We start from the raw sequence: 22,643 nt of genomic DNA, 5'->3' as shown, positions 1-22,643 counted from the left end.
GAAAGAACTAAAACTAAGTTCTTCAAACAAGAAAGTACATATGTTCTGTTTTTAGATCTAATTCTTTCTTTCTTTTCTTCTTTTTTAAGACTTTTCTGTCATGCTTTGTTGGGTTGGCTCGTGGCGTTCACGTTCATTCTCACCCCATAATGAAAAATAGATGTTCTAAGGGGTTTTGTTTTGATTAGATTACTGTTACAGAATTGAAGCTTATTTAATTGTATTTGTTAATTCATGGTGGAGAAAACAGCAGTTTCAGCTTTTAGTTAAGGACTTGCCTGAAACCTACTTTAGTTCTTCTAGATTTTTCTTCATGCCCCTTTCATTTAAAACACCAGTTTCGGTTAAAATTGATTTCTAAAGGGGGTTTTTACCTTGGATTCTGGGGAAGAAGAGATTCTGGTAATGAAATTGGAGAACTAAGTTATTTTAGAAGAAACCCAGTTCGAATTTAAGCATTTTTTGCAATTTACTGTTAAATTTAGCAATGGTGGGGTTGTGTGGAATCTTTCTCTAGTCCTATAGTTCTTTTCCACTGTAGTTCTTCTTTTGGGTACGACAGCATGGAATTGAAGGAAATATCAGTTTTTTTGGGGATTCGGGTTTTCAACGGGGAATTCATGCCCATTGAGATTGGGGATGGAGGGAGATTTCTTTTCCTGACAGGGATCAGGAACAGGAATGGGGGGTGATTTTGGGGTCTGGGTCGAGAATGAGAAATGTGATCCCCACCCTGAACCTGCCCCATTGCCATTCCTAATTGATGCCTCTTCTTAATTACTTGGAATGCTAATGAATAATAGCAGCAAATTTAGTATGCAGAAAGTGATGGAGAAATTAATTAGAATGATTGTATCCTGCCATCCTGGTTTGAATTTTGTAGGCATTTAATTTCATATATAGCCTGAAGTGCACTATCTGTTTTTTATTTTTATTTTTCTCTTTCAAAGCTTTGATCTTAGAAAATCATATACCATAAATATTCCATATTTGAAATCTATATAGTAATTCAATCTCGAAGAAAATTAAACATAATTCATAGACAACCTAAATAATATGGCATGCTCATTATTAATCCATAATCCAATTTTTACACACATTCCACAATTAGATTAAATGCAATATAGATACAAATACAATATAATTCAAAACCACTTCAAATAATACAATATGATTAATACATAATCCATCATTTAAACCCATATGCTAAGTTCGGCAGGCTGATTTCACCAAGGCCAATCAAGGCCAGTTCTCTAGGTAGATTCAGCTAGGAGAAACACCCAGACTCTAGAACTGGCGTATGTTGAGGGGTCAGTCAGTTAAGATAAACACCCAGACCCTAGAACTGTACATGGCTTGTGTTGAGAGATCCCAGAAATATTATGGAACCAAACCCTATCTCAAAACTTATTAAAACCAACTTTACCAAGGTCAAATTAACGTTATTCGAAAGCTAACCTTACTAAGAATGATTTGAAGTTGATTCTAAATGGTTTCAAATAGAACTTAGCCATTTAGTCACCCCTTGCGACCAAACTAATTAATAATACAAGGAAGATGGAGCTACATGCATGTGCTTGTTATGAAACCTGATCTGTTTATGGAGAGATGCTCCCGATATGTGGCTGTAGTATCCTTTAAGAAGGGAAGTAGATTTAAATTGGTGGGAATTCAGTAAGCACAATATAGGAAGCATATTCAGTGAGCACTTTATAAATATTCTAGTAATTGTTAAAAATTGTCTTTAATATTTTCAAGTATAGGTTTGAGATATTTTAAGGGACAGATGTAAAAAAGAAATACTCATTTAACGTGCTTACAACCATGTACCTACTTGATCCGGACTTTATCCAAATTCATGTGTTCTTGGCCCCATATAACGCACATGGCAAACTGACATTTGAGCATATACATTTTGTGATATTCCCTTTGAAAAAAAAAAAACGTTTCTTAGAAGAAAAATCATGCATATCTGTTCTGTTCTACACCTCACAAATTTTGGGCCTCCTTCATTACAAGACCCATATCAATTGCCAAGTTACCAATTTAGGGTTTTGGGTAGGTAGAGTGATTTTATGTCATGTGGTGTGTTTCAAATTACTGGGCCCACTATACTGTGTGGATGGATGAAACCACAACATGGTTTAACAATCATTCAATCCACTATAGACTATACACTGATCTATGAAACTATGGACGAGAAATTGTGGTATTGCCCAGTTCAGTTCAATCCATGGTATATGCATGCAATTAATGTGATTCAAGTTGATTTACACCCTTTAAGGTTTAAAGAATGGCTTAGACCAATAAATCAGTTCTACAGAGCCACTGTAATTGATAATTAGCATAGTCGGCCTGACCAACAAAACTCTCCGAAAGTTAATATATTAGATACATGAGTAGTTCATTCATCAAGTATTAGCAAAATCTTAAAGACTAATTAAGGGTATGGTTTAGAAAGATACGTGAGCAAAATCAAACCCAAATCAAATGTGTTGCAATCTTTAGATGCATGGCTTTGTCATTTTCATTATCTTATAATCATGACATTGATGTGAGAGTTGGAGCTAGGCCCTGAGCAAACATTTCCAGAAAGATCGCTAGCAGTTTTAAGATGCCAAATTGCACCACTGATTTCACTCACGACTTCCTTCCACGTTCAGTAAGGGTCCCTTTTGTCTCCATGACCTCAACAGCAATACTCCTCTGTACGTACGTATGAGAGAGAGAGAGATTGTTTTGTCACTTCAATCAACTTTTTACTCAATACTCAAGACCCCACCCGGCCTGCATTATACATTGCGACACATGAACCTTGACATGTTCTGTTACCAAGATGAAGAATGCCCAAGTATGATGATTGATCAAAATGCAGGACGTTTATTTATTTATTTATTTCAATTTTCAAGTGGGTCCTATTTATATTTATGTAAGTTGCTCTCTGTCGGGAGTAATAGGACAAGAACTCACCAGTTACGTTGCACTTTAGAAAGAACACGAACCATTTATTAGTCTCCAAACCTTGATGAATTTGTGTATGTGAGGTCATGCCCTCTGCAACACTATTTCCATTGAAGAAGATACTCCCATTTTGTTCTCAATACATACAACTTGTTTTCAGTTCAAAGAATCACAAATTCTATGGTATTGAAAAAGTGGCTTATTTCGATAGTTGGTGATTGATCATAGAATTATGTCATGTTACAATACTTACACCTCAGGGTTAGATATATGCCGCCCGGACTTGTACTCAAACCACACCGGTTTTTGGGTAATGCATGACACAACACTAGTGTTGGGCCGCCGTCACGTACAAAAAATGAGAAGAAGGTACTAAATATATATTCAAATTACATAAACAATTTAAAAGACTCAATATCTAGGCGTTCTTCAAGACCCAGGAGTAAATAAACCCTTTATTCCATTCTTTTTCGTTTAACAATCAGGGGTAGTGTTGAGGAAAAATGCATGCACTCTAAATCCTAAATCTTTATTCTCTTTACAGAGGTTATTGATAGTTTTTCTTCGGAGTATTCTTGCAACTTCATTCATATATGTCGTATTCAATTTCATTCTGCCCATGGTAAATTTATTAAGTGCTACGATACGAATTTTTGTCAAGCACAATATATATCTTGATCTATTATACACACACGCAAAAAAAAAAAAAATCTTTTCCGTTGGGATGAAATTGAAAAAATAAAAATCGAAAAAATCCAAAGTTAAATTTTTGACTATCATTACAACGAGCCACAGATCTGAATTGCAAGTTACTTCAACTTACAACAGCATTATATCAACATGGGTCTAACCTATCTAGAGCATGACGGACAAACATGAAATAATGCTGTCACCTACAAACAGCTAGCAGAGAGAGAGAGATAGAGATTGCCATCTGTTTGAGTAACAGTGGCTGATCAGTAAGGTGTCCCACTAAGCGGGCGATGCATTAATTTCCCCTAGATGGGTAAAGTATGAAGTATGAACTTAGATATGTTTTCTTATCAAGATGAAGAAGCTGAATTGCCATGAATACTTGTTGCGTTGTCTTAATGCAAGTTTTGCAGGTTGGAATATACACAATACTCAGATAACACGAACCGATTGGTTCCTATGAATTGGACATGAGACATGTCCATCACCATGACATCCATGATCCATTCACTTTTACAATTTCCTCTTTCTATCTTCTTAGATACAAACATGGATGCATCTTGAGATGTCCATCCCATTATACATAGCTATCCCATGATGAACCATATGACGTAACTGTATAAATTAAATATGATCTTCACTAAAAGAGAACAGGGTTACAGTTGATGGGTTAAGTTGGATTTGGTTAGGATCGTATACGGTCAAATCAGATAAAATAATATATCATTTGATAAGTTCGTGTTTGGGATGAGATGCCTTATGATAGGGTTATGGTTGAGGCAAATTAACTTTTTCCAAATCCGTCCTGGCCTTCACTTAGCTAGGATAGGTCAGTTAAATCTCAAGGGCCTGGCCTTCACCATATATAGGTTAGCAAGGTTAGGTCAGTTAAATCTCAAGGAACTGTTAACCTAAAGGGGCCGGGCGTTCCTTAATCCAGGACTTGAAGTTGGGGTTCTTGATCACCTGCTCCAAACTAATAACACAACCATGAATCGAAGGAGAGATACACTGCGTGTTTGTAGGTACCAAAATTTTTGTGGTGGGTTTTAATGTCACAATATATGCCTCCCTACACTAGAGAATATGTATATAACATTACTTGACCAGCATCGATCCCCCCTCTAGACCTTGAAAGTAGTCACAATCCAGCCTCTTACGTACAGGCACTTGTGCTTAATTTCTTCCTTCTATCCTAAAGATCCATACAATTTATAAGCAGCAGCAAATGGGCATTCGTTTTCCAGAGATGATCGCTCATGCCAAACATATTCTTCGGGTTCGACGACAAAGGTATCTTCACCCCACTAGACAACAATCGTTGTCTTCATCGATCATCATCGTCGACAGCAGAAATAACAACAAAGGATGTTCCCAGGGGTCACTTTGCCGTTTACGTTGGAGAGAACCAGACTAAGCGATTTGTGGTTCCGATTTCTCTCTTGAAGCATCCCTTATTCCATGACTTGTTGAAGCGGGCTGAGGAAGAATTTAGCTTTCATCCTCCAATGGGTGGTCTTACTATTCCTTGCAACGAAGACGCCTTCATCCATCTGACCTCTCACTTGAATGGCTACTCAATGGAGTACGTACGGAGCAGCAAATTTGTAAACAGAAATTGATGGCCCTTCAGAAATCTCAACTAATCTCCCCGGCCAATTTTGAAGTTTTTGTATATAGTCCTACCAACCCATGTAATTAAAGTGGGTTTTTCTTCTTGTTGTCATTACTAGCTTGTAAAGAGAACTATTTAGCATGATTAAATAGAGTTCGATTTCTCCTCCTTATTTTCTTAATTTCTTCCCTTGTCTTCTATTACTTCCTAATGAAACAAAAATATGTATACCTAGCAAAGATTTTTTTTTTGATAATAGATAAAATAAATCCTGAAAAGAAGAGAAAGATACAGACAAAATGCAAAACCGCCCAAGCAAAAAAAAAAAAAAAGCATTCAATAAGCGGGTCAAACCCTGTAAAGAATAATCCTTCTCACTAATGGATTTAATGTAAATAAAAACTACTTCCGCAAAATAGAAAGAAAGAATGAAAAAGCTAGTGATCCACAATCGTGTTGAACCATAACTAGATCAAATGAGATTTATTAGGATGAATTTGCGTGGACCTGATTTTGGTCTAATTAATGAAATATGCAGCCTGCTATTTGGCTCATCTGTACAAGACTCCATTTCTAGCCATAAGAAGGTGTATCGCAAATACATTCTTTTTCTGTTTTGCAATAGAGACTGTGAAAGATTACTTCAAAAGCTAAGGTGGTGTTTGCTAATTGCCAAAACCAACTGCTGTAGAAACTTAAATATACAAAGGTATTATGGGTATATGGTAAAATTTTCAGTGGTAAAATAGTCACAGAATGCCCATGCTTGATCATATTAATTCCTCAAGGTGTTTTTATATAAGGGTCACTCATAAATCATAATTGCTGACGCTGTAATAAGGAGATGAAACTAGAATTTGAAAAAAGATTCTACAAAGGTAGAGTGCGGTGAACTGAGTTTTGCATAAACTCGGAGACTTCCATTACACAAGTGATGTAATGAAACAAACTTTAAGAGTCTTGTTTGGTTTACACTTGTAATAATGAACACCGCCAAGTTCAACTTTTAGGACATATAGATTCGCCCTTTATTCGGATTTAGGCCCATATGTGGGTTATGGACCGGAAGCAGTTAAATGCCCATGTTGAATATCTCTATTACTAACACGTTAGAAGCCCAACTTTCATTGGTGCCAATGGACCAGGTTTATGTTGGACCCGTATGAATCAAAATCAATTTGAAGGGATTGAACAGGTCCAGAATTAATGGTCCAAAATAATTATTAGATTAGATTGGACCTATTCCATTTGTAATGGATTTATATTGTACTGGATCGGATTGAACCAATGTCCAGTCCATTGATGTAAGATAAAAGAACGGGTGTCAATGGATCAGGTTTGGATTGGAGTTTGGATGGTCCAGTCATTAAATTGGATTAGTCCAGAATGATTCAAAGTATTCATTGCATTGAATTGGATCCGGTCCATCTATAATAGATTCATAAATAATGGATCGAATCGGGTCGGACCAATACCCAGTCCAATTTTTATAGGTTTAGCTGAGGTGAATCCATTACATTTAAGTGCAGTTGAGCCCCAAAAGATAGTCCCCATTATTTGGTGCAGGTACGAAAATAGTTTATATTACATGTCTTGTGGATTAATCAACCTCTGCAAAATGTACCACTTCCGCCTATCCCTATATATTGAGAGGTTAATAAAGTATACAACACTTTTAGAGAAGCATCGCCTCCTCTCCTCTCTTACAAGCCTTGAGAAGCTTTTTCTTTTCTCTAGCAACGCAACATATGTAGCAACCCAGTACTACTGATCTCTCCAATTTCGAAGAACATGCTTTATTAACTAAATTGCAACTTTAAAAATGTGTGCTTTTCTTCTTTGTTGTTGTCATAGGGAAGTAACAACGCATTCATAGATACTTCTTCCTTCTACTTGTTTTATTTTTTCATCTTCTTGTTGCACTGCATCAGTCCTTTTGGATCCTCGAGACCCTGAGTGGTCTAACATTTCTTGCCTACATTCACCCTTAATCAGTCTTCCAGTAACAATTAATTAGATCTCTATATTCTATAATAAAAACCATGGCTTAATAATAGCTACTAGCATTGAGACAGTATTAATTAACAACCGCAAAAATCAACATGAAATCACACTTAAAATTTGAACTAGTTAATGACCCCATACTCGGTAAGGAAAGTACGCCCCTAAAATGCTACACTATTAAATGCCTAAATTACCCATTTCAGATGGTTTTTCCCTTGTCTTCTTTATTTCAGATTTTAAGACAAAAAGGGGCACTTTTTTCCTTGAGTAGGAACTAATGTCGTTGAATTGGGTCTAGCAATGAGCAACACAAAAAAAGAAGAGTGGGCTGGGCTGGGCTCGGGCTTGACTTTTGTCAAAATTCCAATGAATCTGTCCAGAAGCCCAAACCCAAGAAATGTAAAATCGAACCCAAAGTCTGGCCTATGAATAAGTTTATGTGGTGCCAATGTGGCATGAATTTTTGGAAAAACAACATTGGTTCCAGACATGCTCGTAATAAAATTATATTAGTGTTTCGAATTGGGCCGGACCATGTGGTTGAACATTGCAGAAACATAGCAAATGGGCCCTTTTGAGTTTGATGTCTGCTCTAGTTTTGAGAACGGAATGAAGCAACTCCATAGCACATTAGAATGGTTAAGGAAATCTCCATTAGTGCCGTTGATATAGATATAAATTTATTCTTTCTTTCTTGAGTGAGAGATACAGGCTGCGGCTGTGTGAATAGAAATTGACCCTCTGTATTCACATAGGAATTAGGATAACCAACCCACTTATCCTTAGATAGCTGACACTGTCATTTGTATATATATGTAGAGAGAGACAGAAAGGAAAGGGTACCGGACAGAAGGGAAATACCTGAAATTAGGTATACTTGGTTGGCCTCTTCATAGAAGCTAACAACCTATAGGCTACAATTTACGATTACGAATTATTGTTGAAAAGTGTAAGATAAATCCAAGATGACAACTAATCTTTAAATACTCAAATTTGTAGCCAGTTTGTCCCAACAACAATAGTTTTCTCCGCAATTTTCTGTCATCTTTGACTGCCGTTTTCTCTTTGACCAAATGATCAGGTGGTCTGACGTGGACAATTGCATTACCTTTTTGATTTAGGATTTAAAACCTAGCGTTTACACGTCAAAATCAAGAGGTAATCGGAGGCTTTCGTCTGACCATGTAGGAGCAAATTACGCAAAGTTCGGATTAATGTTTCAGGCTAACGGTTCTGATTTGCCACGTGGTAATTATTTTGACCACTTCAGTGCATGGAATGTCTCTCATTTTCCGGTACCAGTACACAGCCTCACTCAATGTGCATTGCCATGCTACTGATTGAAAGATCAAACATACAGTCAGATGGCTGGGCCTGGTACGGTAATTGCAAACACAACGGAAGCCCAGTTGGCCAGTTCAATTCACTTAAGAAGGCCTTACCCGTGATTTCACGGTTTCCAAATGGAATAGCTGATTTTTATTACAAAGAAAAAAATCGCAAGACTTTAAATAGAAAACTGATGGTGGCTTCTGGTTTGTTGTTCAAGAGACCTGGAATCAAATCCTTCTGCACGGCGATGGTGTGGATTTACGGTGATGGGATGGGCTGCCCCGTTTGCATAATTCCAGCAAATTAAACAAAAAAAAGAAAAAACGAAAGAAAGGAAGAAAATTGAAATATGTTATCCATGACCATGATTTCAAGTGGAATTCAATATATATTTTTTGGGGCAAAGTGGAATTCAATTCAGTCATTAAGCCCCGTGATGTGCTCAAAGGAAAAATCACAAATAACACATGGCAGTACGCGACAAAACAAAGCCAGCTTGTTTGTTAACGTTTGATATGGTCCCAACCAAGAAACTCTGTATCCAATCGTAGAATTTAGAATGATTCAGTAATACGAGCACGCCAACCTTCTTATTAATTATCCATCTCTCTCTCTCTCTCGAAACTTTTTCAGAAAAAAAGAAAAAAAAAAAAAATCTCTCCCTCCCCTCTATATATAGCCCACTGGAACTGGGAGAATCATAGTTGCAACTACTAGACCCTTTACATTCACAGATTCACTTGCTCAATTAATTCCCAAAAAGAAAGATCCCTGTTGAGCCAGTTACGAATCAAGCTAGCTTCAAAGTAATACTCTAGAAGAGAAAAATTAATGGGTATCCGTTTGCCAGAGATGGTGAAGCAAATTGTCCGCCTGCTATCTCCTCTTCCACAGACAAAAGATAGAGGGTTACTCTCGCGGGTAGCAACCACTGTAAATGTCCCAAAAGGACACTTCACAGTTTACGTAGGGGAGAAGGAACAGAAGCGGTTTGTGGTTCCTATTTCCTACTTGAAGCATCCTCAGTTCCAAGACTTGTTGAGTTGGGCGGCCGAAGAGTTTGGGTTTGATCATCCAATGGGTGGTGGTCTTATCATCCCATGCAACGCAGATGATTTTGTTGATCTAGTTTCCCGTCTCAATGCCTCATAGCTGCCGCTAGGTTGCTATCTAGAGCATAATTCTATTTACTCTACAATTAGGCTGTTGCTCATCTCCGTTCCATACCATCCCATCCACAAACCACTTTCGAATTAATCTGCTGGAAAGTGGATTTTTTTTTTCTGTTGCCATTGTAATATTTTGTTCTTTCCTTGTTAATTTCTCTTTTCTCCTGTAAATGCAGCATTCAAAAGAAATTATTCTTTTCTCTATTATGCTTACAAAAAAAAAAGTTAATACATTTTAGTGAATTAATTAGTTGAGTTTAATGCTGTATGTTTTTTTAATCAATGGTGTTCGATATCGAAATCCAATCTGAAGCCAAGAGATCATGCAGTACCCGGCTTTGCAATGCCACCTGAGGGCAATTAGCCCTCGCTCCACCTGGCCCGGCCTGAAACTTGAATATCTTCCATAATAACAGGCATTTTCCTCCATTTATTGTGATAACCTAGCTAGCACAGCAGGACTGTATTGTGATAGACATCAGACAGTACTCTATATACATTTGAGCAAAAACCTTCTGTACTATTCTTAAGCTGCATTTGGCATTCCTTATTTTAAGGTGATACTATACAAGTTATGGGAAGCAAGCAATTAATGGATCTTTTAAAAGAAAAAAAATATCCTTTGAGTATCATTGAATCAGCTTGCAACATCTTTAAAGAATATTCAGAAATAGCAAAAGAAGAGAATGAGTATCTCGACACAAGGTCAAATCCTGTCACTCCCTCATTTACCTCGTACATGGATGGCTTATTTGATGAAAGATCAGGTCATGTAGGGACTGGATATGTACTCAAGTGTTTAAAATCAAAAAGCAATCCTGGAAGCGTCAGGAATAGCACGCAAGGCAAATGGGAGCAATGATGTAGAAATTAGAGTTCTAGTTCAAGGACTAGAATCAGCAATCCATCACAATTGCAATCATTTACTGGTATGCCTGAATACTGAAGGATTGGTCAAGAAATTCAAGAACCATTCTCTTGATGGCTCATAGGTGGATCAACTACATTGGGGTACCATTCAAGCCAAGACACAACACTTATAATCAATAGAATTTGTATGCATCACTTCTTCTTAGCATATAAAACTTGTATATATTGGAAAAACAGAAAGATACCATGTTCTATATTATTCTGATGTACAAACTTTGAATTATTAATAGAATAAGAAATTTTACTAGTAGAAAAAAAGTCTCCTTTTTTGCTGTTAAAAATCCTGTATTTATAGAGAAATTTTAATGTAAAAAGGAGATAAGTCCTTAAAAAATGACAAATGAAGCCTTATACGTGCCCTTTTTGAAAAATTAGATACCAAGGTCTTAAAACGCTGCCAAGTAGACGTTGATATAATGGTATGGGCAATAAGCTCAAAAGTCAAGACTTGTCCATTCCAAAGATCTGGATTGGGCTGGAGCATGGAGATTACCATGGTTGCCCAAATGCAGTCCATCCTTTCTCCTTTTCAGTCAAAGTTGTGGAGATAATATTGATCAAGTGATCAATTCTCTCTACGCTCTTCAATTAAAGTTTTTGGATGAGCAGCCTCAGATGCCCGACAGCTCAATGCAAACTCAACAAAGCCAAGTTTGCTTTTGGGCTCTTTCATCTTACCTAGCCTGAGGTCCTCGACTCGAGTACAATCAGCAATGCTATTCCATCCAAAGATCAGGTCGGATGTTAGACCGGCAAGTAGAATTGGCTCAGCCTAAGTTGAACCTACATTCTTGAAAACCATACTGGGTCCAATTCAGAATGGATATATATGTACTAGGGGTGAGCATGGGTCAGTTCTGTTTCATGGCAGAATCTAGAACCTACCCTATAGGGTTGGTTCCAAGTTTTTGGAACTGGAACCTACCTGGAAAAGTCAGTCCAGGGTTGGTTATGGGGTCAATTCCAAAGTTTATCCGTATGACCTTTTATTTCTTTACTATCCCCCTTCAAAAAGGAAGTATGTTCTTTGAAAACTTGATTTTTAGTAAACGTAATATATAATTTAAAATTTATATTATCTTATTGATTAAATTGAGTAATTTAATACGTAGGTTATCATTATATTATTCAAAACTTATAATTTATATTTAAATTTTGTAAATATTACCTTATACGTTACTTATTGTACACATTCAAATATTAAAATGAAAATAATTGATCAAACCACTTAAGTAACTCAATGGTCAAGTGTGACCATGGACTTTGTAACCATGAGTGCTTGGCTTCAAATATTCACATCCCCAAAAGTATTTTAAGGTCTATTTTAAAACAAGTTTAGTTCCAAGGTAGATTCCACCAATGTCAGTTCCAAGGCCAATCAAGGCCGGTTTATTGGATTGGTTCAGGTAGAGTAAACCCAAAGACCCTAGAACTGGCCTAGGTAGAGATTGATTCCAAGATTTAATACCAGATCCTACCTTGTAACATATTGGGTAGAGTTGGCTCAAGGCCAATTCCATTCCGTTCTAGGTAAAACCTACCCATTTGCTCACCCCTAGTATGCACTATGAAGTTAACATTAACTACTACGATAATCATTTCCGGCACAAAAAGGAAAAAAAATCTATTGTAATTGTGTATTTAATATCCATTATCCATATTATATCACATACTTTCATTGGGTCCTTTGCAGATCATAAATGTTAAATCATATATTTCCTAGCATCATATTCTATATATTTTTTTTGGGGAATGCCACTCCCCCCATGAAATTTAAATTGGAATAATTCAATTGAAATAAGTTTTTGTTTTTACTGAGTCAAGTCAAGTTTTTCTTGGAGTCTTCATTTGACAACAGGTTCAATCTTCCGCCTGTCATTTTGGACCAAGAATTTAAATTGTTATTCATGAATAAATTTGTTACTCTCTGTATGAGTTCCATATTTTCCTTCTTTTTCCATTTTTCTTCCCTTAAATATGTAAAAAACAAGTTTGACCAGTGATCCAGAATTTTCAATCCGTACTGAACCTGCGTAGGTATTCTTTTCTTTCCATTTTTTTTTCCTTCTATTTTATAACTAAGAAGAACATGGCAGGTAGAATGGAGCTTCCAATTTATGATGGAACGAGAATAAACGTGCTTTGTAATGGAGCAGTACTGCAGCAGGTGGCACCATTGTTTTAAGAGATTTTAGTAAACAACAAATATTTCATGTCGTTGGGCTTGCCATGGAGCATCTTGCTAAGAAAAGTATTTGCATTATAGATAACAGGAAGGGAAGCCAGAAATAAATAAGGGAGAGAAATCGAGACAACATTCAGGCAGTCTCGTCGCATGTAATTCAAGGTAATCTGAAAACCTGCAGCTCAAATGCTCAATCAATCAGGGGTAAAGTAAAAAAAAAAAAGATTTCTCTCTCTCTCTCTCTCATGATGAGTGATGGAGATAGCTCTGCATCCAATCCCACTACTTCTTATCCAAATTCCCTTTCCAATTTGTTGACTCCAAATAGAAGGCCAAAGCTTGAAACATGTTCACGTGTTTGACGTCTTGCATTTGTGTATAATCCAATTCTATTCACATGGATCCCTTACTCTTTTGCTTTCATAATGAAGGGCAGTAGCTCTTTATATTTGAAGTTCTGATAGTAATTGCAGCCGCAGGTGTTTACATGTGGGGTAGCTGAAGAAAGTTTAGTTGAACCAGGTAGCTAGATCTATCTACATATATGCTGAAATAGTTGCGAGTCTCTCTTGATCATACACTCGAATATAGATTGACCATAGAATAGAACATTCCTCTCCCAGTCTGCAGGCAGTCTCCCTCTATAAATATACCTGCAAACTGATCCAACTTTATCACATACTTGTATGCAGCTAGCCTTTAACCACTTTGTTTTCAGTGCAAACACTTCTATTCTTGATTTGCCGGCCCATTTATACGACTGAACAAATATAACTCCATTTGTAGGCCTTCAGTCTAGCTTTTTGTTCTAAAGATGGTCATGGGCATCCGCTTGCCTTCGATGGTTCTTCCTGCCAAGCAGATTCTCAAACTACACCGTCTTCTTGCTGGAGATGAATTTCCAGCAGGGGCAATCAGAGATGTCCCAAAAGGCCACTTGGCGGTTTATGTTGGAGAGACACAGAAGAAGAGATTTGTAATTCCAGTATCCTACTTGAACCATCCTTTGTTCCAGGATTTGCTAAGTCAGGCTGAAGAAGAATTTGGGTTCGATCACCCAATGGGTGGTCTCACAATTCCATGCGAAGAAGCTGCCTTCATCAACCTTACATCTCGCATGACTGCCTCATAATAGATCATGAGACATGTCCTGAGGAAGAATCTAAAAGGATGCATGGTAACTGAAAAGTCTGAACAGTGAAAAATGAAGAAACCCTCAACCTTGGAAGACATGGGGGTGAAGTTCATAATTTTTTGTGAAGAGGATCGTTTTCCCGTTTCCACCTTAGGAGATTAAATTTGTAATTGCTTTGTAAACCTGTGGGAAGAGTAACAAAGAAAATTACTTTATACAAATTTAGGCTCACTTTTATTTTTAGTGTAAATGCATGGGAATTCAAATTTGTTTCTTTGACTTGTCCTAAATGAAAGAGAATAGAGATAGGAGCTAGGGTTATTTATTTGGGAGTAAAGTAAGAAGCATGATATATAATGCAATTTCCATGCATTTTATGTGATACAATTGATATAGGAGGGAGGTGTTACAAACGACTTAATTTATGCAAAACTGAACTGAGTGCAAAATTTGCATGCATTCTGTTCATATTAGCACCGCAAACTAAACACAGCCAAATAGAAAGCATTTGCTTCCTGCATACTTGTCTGATAAAAATGACCACTTTCTCTTTTAGAGATCCCTTGGATCATTTTCATTAAATCGTGAATCCCAATCAAAGCATTGCCTCAAGATGAGAGAGGATTAGCTGAACTTGATAGCTGTGTTCCAAATTGTGTGACCATTCATTACACCCCATGCTAGCCACAAATGTGAAGTGAGAAATTGAGTGTTTGTAGACCATATGCATTTTAAGACTGGCATGGGGAAATCAGATTTGTTCTTCACAGAATGCACCTCACACCGACTTCACAGTACATTACAGCCATGCATTGGAAACATATTCCTAAGAATGACAACGTAACATCAAGTATAGAAAATATTCTCAATGCACGGTTGAATGCATGGCGAGGTCGCTCTGTGAGAGCAAATCTGGATTCGGCATGGGGCATTATGATTGGTCCAACAGGTGGTAACACAGTCATCAAGTTCAGTTAATGGAAATGATTAGCAAAACTTAAATAGCTGTGGGACCAAGCATTCCGCCCCACTCCGATCCCCACGCCTCTCATATGCCACAGCCCATAATGGAGTCACTAAATTCAGCTAATCTGTTTTCCAAGTGTACAAAGTTCAACCTAATTTAATGACTCAAAGTTCAAGGATGTCCTTTTATCATAGAATGGTACCAATCATACAACACTAACATTTAAATATACAATTATAAGGTTTTTTATCTGTATTTTATCAAGATTTTTTTCCAAATAAGTTGGTGCTGGAACAGAATAATTTTCAAGTACAAGCTGTGTTGGTAGGCCCTGTAACTCTTATCTAATCCCAAAACAAAAGGGAGAGAAAAAAGAAGAAGAAAAAAACAAAGGGTAATTCTTTGCTCTTGCCCAGTCAGAGGACATGCATCCAATCACATTGCGTTTTCAATATGAATTTTAAGGTCTAGGGCTTAAAATTTAGGATTTAGATGTAAAAATCCGAATAAAATTTGAGAAAAAAGGGACTTGGGGTTGGAGGGAACAGATAAAAAATGACAAGTTGGATCCCATTCTGATGATAGAATGTGATAACCACACCAAGAAGTATTGAAACCAGAAAAGGGCCTTAATGTGGTAGTATTTTACTAGAAATTAAAGTAGAAGAGATTGTTGAGTCCAAAATAGGATGAGTAGGTAAAATGTCCAAATCAATAATCAATCTGCTGTGGTGGACTATTCATTTCTAAGGCGATCGTCCCAAATTTTCTCAGGTATTTCTTTGCAGTCAAAACATACTGAAATGGTTGAAAATGAAATAAAGACAAGGCCATGTGCGAATTCCTTACTAGTAGTTTAGTTATATATAGGCGTGGCAGATGGCATGACACCACCCTTCCACAAGAGTGCGTTCATGGTCATAAGTCATAATGTAGACGACAGCCTCGCGCAGTTTGAGCAGTGTGTCACGCTGCTAAAGTAGCCTCATTGTCATTCCCCGGGTACAACGATTGTACCGGTTGGGTTCAATTAGCTGGCATTCCACCGGATGAGATCCCTCCAAATCTTCGACGCTATTCTCGGCCACTTGACTTGTAAGACAAAATGGAGACCATGCAATTCCACAAAGCATGCATGACTCTCGGAAGAGTGATGAAGAAGACCCCCCCATAGTCCATACGCAAACAAAATGTACGTTTTAGTGATTTCCATCCACATGGTTTTCTCTCATCTCCGAAGTCTCCTAATTATATATACATGCTAACACAAATCTGTATACTTCAAACTTCCAATCTCCTTAGCTTTTCATGATTTATCTGTGAAATATATATATATATATATCTTTGCCTTTCTTAATTGCTTTCAAGTTGTCACGGAAAGAAACCAAACCAAACCAATGGGTGCCTATGTGGCTAGGATGGTTGATGCCATATGGTTTCTCCTGGGATCTCTCATGATGAGAAGAAAACAATTGCCAATGGCATCACCAATGGCTAATGCTCCAAAAGGCTAGTTCGTGGTGTACATTGGAGAGATGGAAAAGAAACGATTCGTCATCCCTATATCCTACTTGAAGCATCCTTGGTTCCAACATTTGCTAGCTAGAGCGGAGGAAGAGTTTGGGTTTCACCAACCAGTTGGTGGTCTCATAATTCCCTGCAAAGAGCACGACTTCATGGATCTTGCTTCACGTCTAATGTCTTACAACATAGACAAGGGTTGTGGAAGTAGAAAGGCCGGAAAAACAAATTAAAATGAGCCTCATAGCCCAGTTGATGTTTCACAATGACACAGTTTTACGGTTAATCCTGATTGCAAATTTGCAACCTTTCTAGTTTCTAGTACTATAAGATAAATGCATCGTACTTACAGTACTGGAAGGGAAGACATTGGGATAGTTCAAACTAATCTCTTGTGCCCAGTGTCTACTTGGTATTGGGACTTCCATATGTTTATTTTTGTAAATGATCAGGGTGTAACTCTCCCCATCGAAACACGCACCATTCAATTGAAATTCTTGATTTTCTATATCCTCGATGTTCTTCATTCTCTTTTCCTACTTCGTGATGAAACTTCCACTGAAGTATATGCAAGTTCCTATAATTTTTTCTGCAGTTGTTTGATAAAAATTAATTTATACCTCCTCGTTAAAGTAAGATAAGACGTTATGTACACAAATGTTCAGCCTGCCGGTCTATGCTAATATGCTCACTTTAATTGAAAGTAAGTAGAGGAAAAGTTGAGTCTATGCTAATATGCTCACTTTGGTTGGAGTACAAATTTTATTTGCAACGGTGTAAATGCATGGTAATGCAAAAGAGTTGAGTTTAAATTCTGGTTTATTGCTTCAGTTCAGACTTGAGAGTTGACTTTGTCTTCTTTATCTGTAAGATGAAAAATAGGAAAAAAAGATAAGGGCTCTTAAGTTCTTTTGAAAGGTGATGGGTAAAAAGCATTGAATGACAAAACAGGATTCATGTAGCCAACCCATATGGCCATATGGTTGGGACAAGGCTTGGTTATTGATGACAAAAGAAAATAGGAAGAAAAATAATTGAGGTAAGGAGGAATGTGGTGCAATTTTGCCTCAATTTTTGGGATGTAAAATTTGCATTGTCAGTGAGTGCAAATAAATGAAAGAAAATGGCGGTAGGAAGGTTGATGTGGTTCCCATTTACATGAAAAATAATTGAGGTAAGGAGGAATGTGGTGTAATTTTGCCTCAACTTTTGGATGTAAAATTTGCACTGTCAGTGAGTGTAAAAGAGATAAAGTACAAATTTTATGTCAGATAGAAATGCAAATTATGGTTACAAACAAATGAAAGAAAAGTTGAACCAGATACAAATTTTGCACCCAATTAATATTTGCACAGCAACCAAACACAGCGTATTCTTAAGAACGTTCCCATAACTCAAGTAAAAATATATCCGGATAAGTACGTATGCCCTTGCTTGGGAACAGTACAAAGTTTAGAAATTAGTTTCCATGAATAATTGATATTTACTTTGTCATTCGCATGCAGGAAAAATAATTCCTCCAACTGCATTTGGTTGCAGTGTTGTTTGCAATGTTTTAAAAACCTACCTAGAACTAGAATCATTTTGTCCATGGGTTGTCAGGTCAATAGTCTGACCATCTGGTACAAATGGATATCCTGTTTTGACAAGACAAATTAAAAAATAATAATTAAAATAAAAAATGATCAAAACTGTTGAATGAGTTGAAGGTTTGACCGCTTGGGTCAACGGGTTATTGATCAATTCAACAATTTTGGTCAAGGACTGGGTTTGGGGTAAAACAGAACCAGTTGCCTGGATGATTTTTAGGCCAAACAGTCCGACCATCTGGGCCAATAACAGCTCAAAAACATTGGTTATTTCATTTGTACAACTACAAAAGAGAGTGCAAATGGGTTGAATCCAAATTTGAGTTGAATTTTATCATAGATTTTATTTTATATTGTTTATCTGAAGTGTAGCTAAAATAAAATAAAACCTGGAGAAAAATAAACAAAAATTCCGCATGAAATGGACTAATATTTGTAATTTTATCATTTGCATTCCCATAGATTTGAACTAGTGGAAATGAGATTGCAATTGAAACAAAGTGAAAAGTCATTTCCCTCCTTGGGCAAGGACTTGCTTTTTTTTCAAACTTTTACATCGTTTTCCAAATTGAATTTTCATGGTTTAAAGTGAATAAGCTCATTTCAAATTTCAAGTCTGGAGCCCCAATTTAATGCCTTTCACCTTGCGTCTCCAACTCTCCCAATCAATTGTCAGTGAATGCAAACAATTCCGGCTTATAATCATTGAGAAATGTAAATATTTTTCCTTATGTTCAACCGAACAACAAAAAATCAGTGTCCTATGAAATAGTTTTCCTAGAAATTCATCTATAAGAAAACCATTTATTTTCAATTCAACTAAACAACTTCTATGACAGAGCCACTGCAAAATCACTATCTTGAATGAAACCTTGATCTGTCCATTACGCCTTTTCCCAATATATATATATATTTTTATTTGATAAAGCTCTGAAAAAAGGAAAAAGGCAAGTGCCTCCATGCAGGATTGAATTACAGACCTTTAGTTTATAAGACTGACGCTCTACCACTAAGCTATAGAGGCTATATATCCCAATATGGTTTGTCATCTACTTATCCCAACCAAGTAACACGATGCCAATCACTACTTCTATCCAGAACCAACTATCACCCCTTCAACAAAGCCAGCTGATTTGCCATTAGAGACAAAAAAGAAATTTGTGTTTTTGATGTCCTACTTGTTGCAGTCCATTATAATAGTCCAAGAAATATAAAATTATATGAGTAATTTAATGATCTTCTAACAACTAGTTGTAGTAGATTTCTTTTGAGAAATGAGAGAGTTACACTCTTAATTAAGTGAGTCCCTTCTTCTTTGGATGAGTAAATCTTCAAATCTCATTGTAATCCATTTCATATTAGGTTATATTTGGTTTGAAGTAAAAGGTAGAGAAATGTAGGGAAACCTTTACAAATCTTGTATAGGTTTTCATGCCTTTCCCTTCCTTTTCCTACTTTTTCCTTCAAACCAAATACAGCCTTAATGAAACTCCATCCAATTTCCTACTTTTTTCTATTTCTTTTATTTTCTTTCTTTCATATTTGAATTGCATCACTACCTCAATCAATCAGTTATTCTGACATCATCTCATGTTTCGTTTCATAGAAAATGCAATCATCCATCTCATTTCTTGCATAAATAGGATGCAAACGGATTAAATCAGGGTTATCCAAATCTGATCCAATAATGTAAATCCTATATCTGATTGGATCTAATGATTGGACAAATGTTATAAAGATTAATTCGAATTTGAATTCGTTAAGGATGTCATATCTTCAAATATGATCCAATCCAATTTAATTATTAACAAGAAAAAAAATGACAAAACAGTAAGAAAAAAAAAAACACAAGCATTTTTTCAACCATTTTTGTCGTATATGTTTTAAACAAAATGGGGTATACGTGTCTTTTTACAAAACAATGTATATAATATAAAAAATCAAATTCGAATGGAATGATCTAAATTTTTTTATCCGATCTGATCCAAAAATCCAATAAAGGGATAAAGAAAAATAGGAACGGATCCAAATTCAAATCGGATCCATGTATTAGAAGGGATATGATGCACACTATGCATAAACGGCTTTGGGGAAACACAAAGATACCAAAGAAGAGCCGGCAAGTAAACATGATTGCTTGTCTCCCTCAAATTCTGGCATGGATGTCTTAAGAAATTAAAGACTCTTACAGTAAATAGTTTTGGCATTTTTGGTTTAATTTGCGATTTTCAGCAACATGGTTCATCTATCTTAGACTTCTATAATGTGATACCATTATTTGATTTGCAATTCCATGGATTTCAATAAGCACATTTAGTTTGTCGTGGGTAAAGGTAACCAGATGCGTTTTGTGATGACGAAGTAGCATGCTAATCAATCTTTACTTCAAACCTTTTCTTACTCCAATATGGAGTGATCTCGAGCCCCTGTTTTCAGTTTAGTTAGATGGCAAGTTAATGATTTGGAAGGTAAATTAACTTGCTTGCTAGCCTTCATCAGTCTAAAGTGAGCACATATTGAAACAATTAAGGGTGTCAATGGACCGATTTTGGATTGGACCCAGTCCAGTCTGTAGTAAATTTATATGAGATTGGGTTGGATTAAGCCAATATCTGGTCCATTGATATAAGATAGAATATAGGTGTTAATGAACCGGATTTAGGTTGAAACCAATCTAAATTAAAACGAATTTGAATAAATTGAACAGTCCAGACATTCAATTGGACCGATCCAAAATATTCATTGGATTGGATTGGACCTGATCCATTTATAATGAACTCACATTGGACTGGATCAGATTGGACCAAATCCAATCCAATTGACACCCCTAGAAAAAAGGAGAATAGAAAGTCTTAGCAGGACTTGTGGAGGTCTGTTACATAAAGAAATATGAACTATGTGGTAGAAAAGGGCCACATAAGAGAGGTTCACTTAGCATGTAAGGGACTGTCTAAATCAATGCTTTCACCCCATTGGACATTACCACAACTTGTTTTGGTAACATTGGCAGGTATCAGAAGTTTTGGGCGGTCCCTTTCTGTATCACCATCACGATCATCATCATCCAAGCCTTATTACATGAATCCTACTAATTTGCCTTTCCATTCGGTTTAATGACATATCTATTGCTAAACTATTGGTGCTTAATATTTTCTTATTACTTTAGTCCATGTCCTTTTTGATCTAACCCTAACCCTTTTAGCTCCTTCAAGGCTTCAACTTGTTACAAATTAACCACTTCTTACGGGTACTGGTGATGGTCTTCTATGCACATGGTCAAACCATCTTAGTTTATTTTCTCACATTTTATCACCTATTGGAGTTATTCTTGATCATGAGTTCCTTCAAATGACTTCATTTCTGATCCTATCCTTTCTAGTTTTTCCACTCATCCATCTCAACATATGCATAAATTTTTGCTATACTAATTTTTGGATCCCTTTCTGAATCCTTTGAGAATTTTGGTAGCATATATCATGCCAGTCCAAAGCAAGAAGTCATGTGAACCAGTAATAATTTGTCCTTCTGCATACATGATGGGCCAAGGTCTATTCACTGTTCACTACTTTTTCAGAGGATTTGCCAACACTGTCATAGCTCTTCCTACAAATACAATACCGCAGATTGGGCCATTGGGTTGCCATTGCACTTTGTGCCTCCATTGCACATCTAGTAAATCTATCTTAAGTTTCAATGCTTCAACATAGTTTCTTCTTCTAAATACTGGTCATGGGTATATATTTACCAGGTCCATCATGCCGAAAAGATACTCTTTGACAGTCTATTCTAGCTCCTGCAACCACCATAGATATCCCAGGGCCATATTGTTGTTTATGTTGGAGAGAGAAACAAAAGAAGTGGTTTGTGATTCCAGTATCTCACTTAAACCATATTCCAAGGCTTCCTAAGATGGATAGAAGAAGAGTTTGAGTTCAATCATCCAATGGGAGCTCTTACTTCTGATTTGAGTAGCCAGTTAGGAATAAATGTGAAAAAAAAGGGGAAAAAAGAGTCATCTGACAATGCCAGCAGCATGGATCAAGCCTACTGATCTAATTTCACCAGCTTCAGGTGGTCCCTTTTTTGCTCTCTGACACATTTGACAGCATGAGTCACTACTATGAAGCAACAAACCATGTGAATCCAATAAGCAATGGCCTTTAACAGGAGACCAATGTCAATTCACTATTCCCTCCATTTGAAAGGGAGGGCCAACAGAGTTGCAGATAGCTCTATAAATGCCACATACTAAGCTACACAAAACCTTCAACCCACATGCACTCATAGAGATTTTGCAGTGTTTTTTCTATATATATCACATATAAACCATGGGCATCCATTTGTTGCATGGGATATGTCGTGCCAAGAAATTTTGTCCAATGACCTATTCTAGATCCAACAACCACCATAGAATATGTCCCCAAAAGTTATGTTGCTGTTTATGTTGGGGAGAGACACAAGAAGCAGTTTGTTGTCCCAATATCTTATTTGAACCATCCTGTGTTACCCCAACCCTCCTCTTCAAGGAGTCAAGTTGACATT

General features: G+C 36.7%; 2 protein-coding genes and 1 non-coding gene across 3 annotated transcripts; 2 read left to right on the top strand and 1 right to left on the bottom strand.

Moving 5' to 3' along the window:
* Positions 1 to 9,457: 9,457 nt before the first annotated feature.
* Positions 9,458 to 9,757, top strand: LOC148851147 (auxin-responsive protein SAUR21-like). Its single transcript, XM_088945668.1, has one exon. It carries the CDS (start codon positions 9,458 to 9,460, stop codon positions 9,755 to 9,757), a length of 300 nt encoding a protein of 99 aa, XP_088801794.1.
* Positions 9,758 to 13,389: 3,632 nt separating this feature from the next.
* On the top strand, positions 13,390 to 14,217 carry LOC148851146 (auxin-responsive protein SAUR23-like). The gene has a single exon (XM_088947050.1). The coding sequence runs from the start codon at positions 13,704 to 13,706 to the stop codon at positions 14,019 to 14,021; it is 318 nt and encodes a 105-aa protein (XP_088803176.1). The 5' UTR covers positions 13,390 to 13,703; the 3' UTR covers positions 14,022 to 14,217.
* Positions 14,218 to 19,053: 4,836 nt separating this feature from the next.
* TRNAI-UAU (transfer RNA isoleucine (anticodon UAU)) lies at positions 19,054 to 19,125 on the bottom strand. The gene has a single exon. It is a non-coding gene; the product is annotated as a tRNA-Ile (tRNA).
* Between the last annotated feature and the right edge of the window lie 3,518 nt (positions 19,126 to 22,643).

Source organism: Nelumbo lutea, chromosome 5 (genome assembly GCF_056320005.1).
Source record: "Nelumbo lutea isolate HS-2025 chromosome 5, American lotus-T2T, whole genome shotgun sequence".
Taxonomy (NCBI): Eukaryota; Viridiplantae; Streptophyta; class Magnoliopsida; order Proteales; family Nelumbonaceae; genus Nelumbo; species Nelumbo lutea.
Note: the sequence above shows the minus strand (reverse complement) of the source record. Positions and strands in the feature narration are given on the sequence as shown.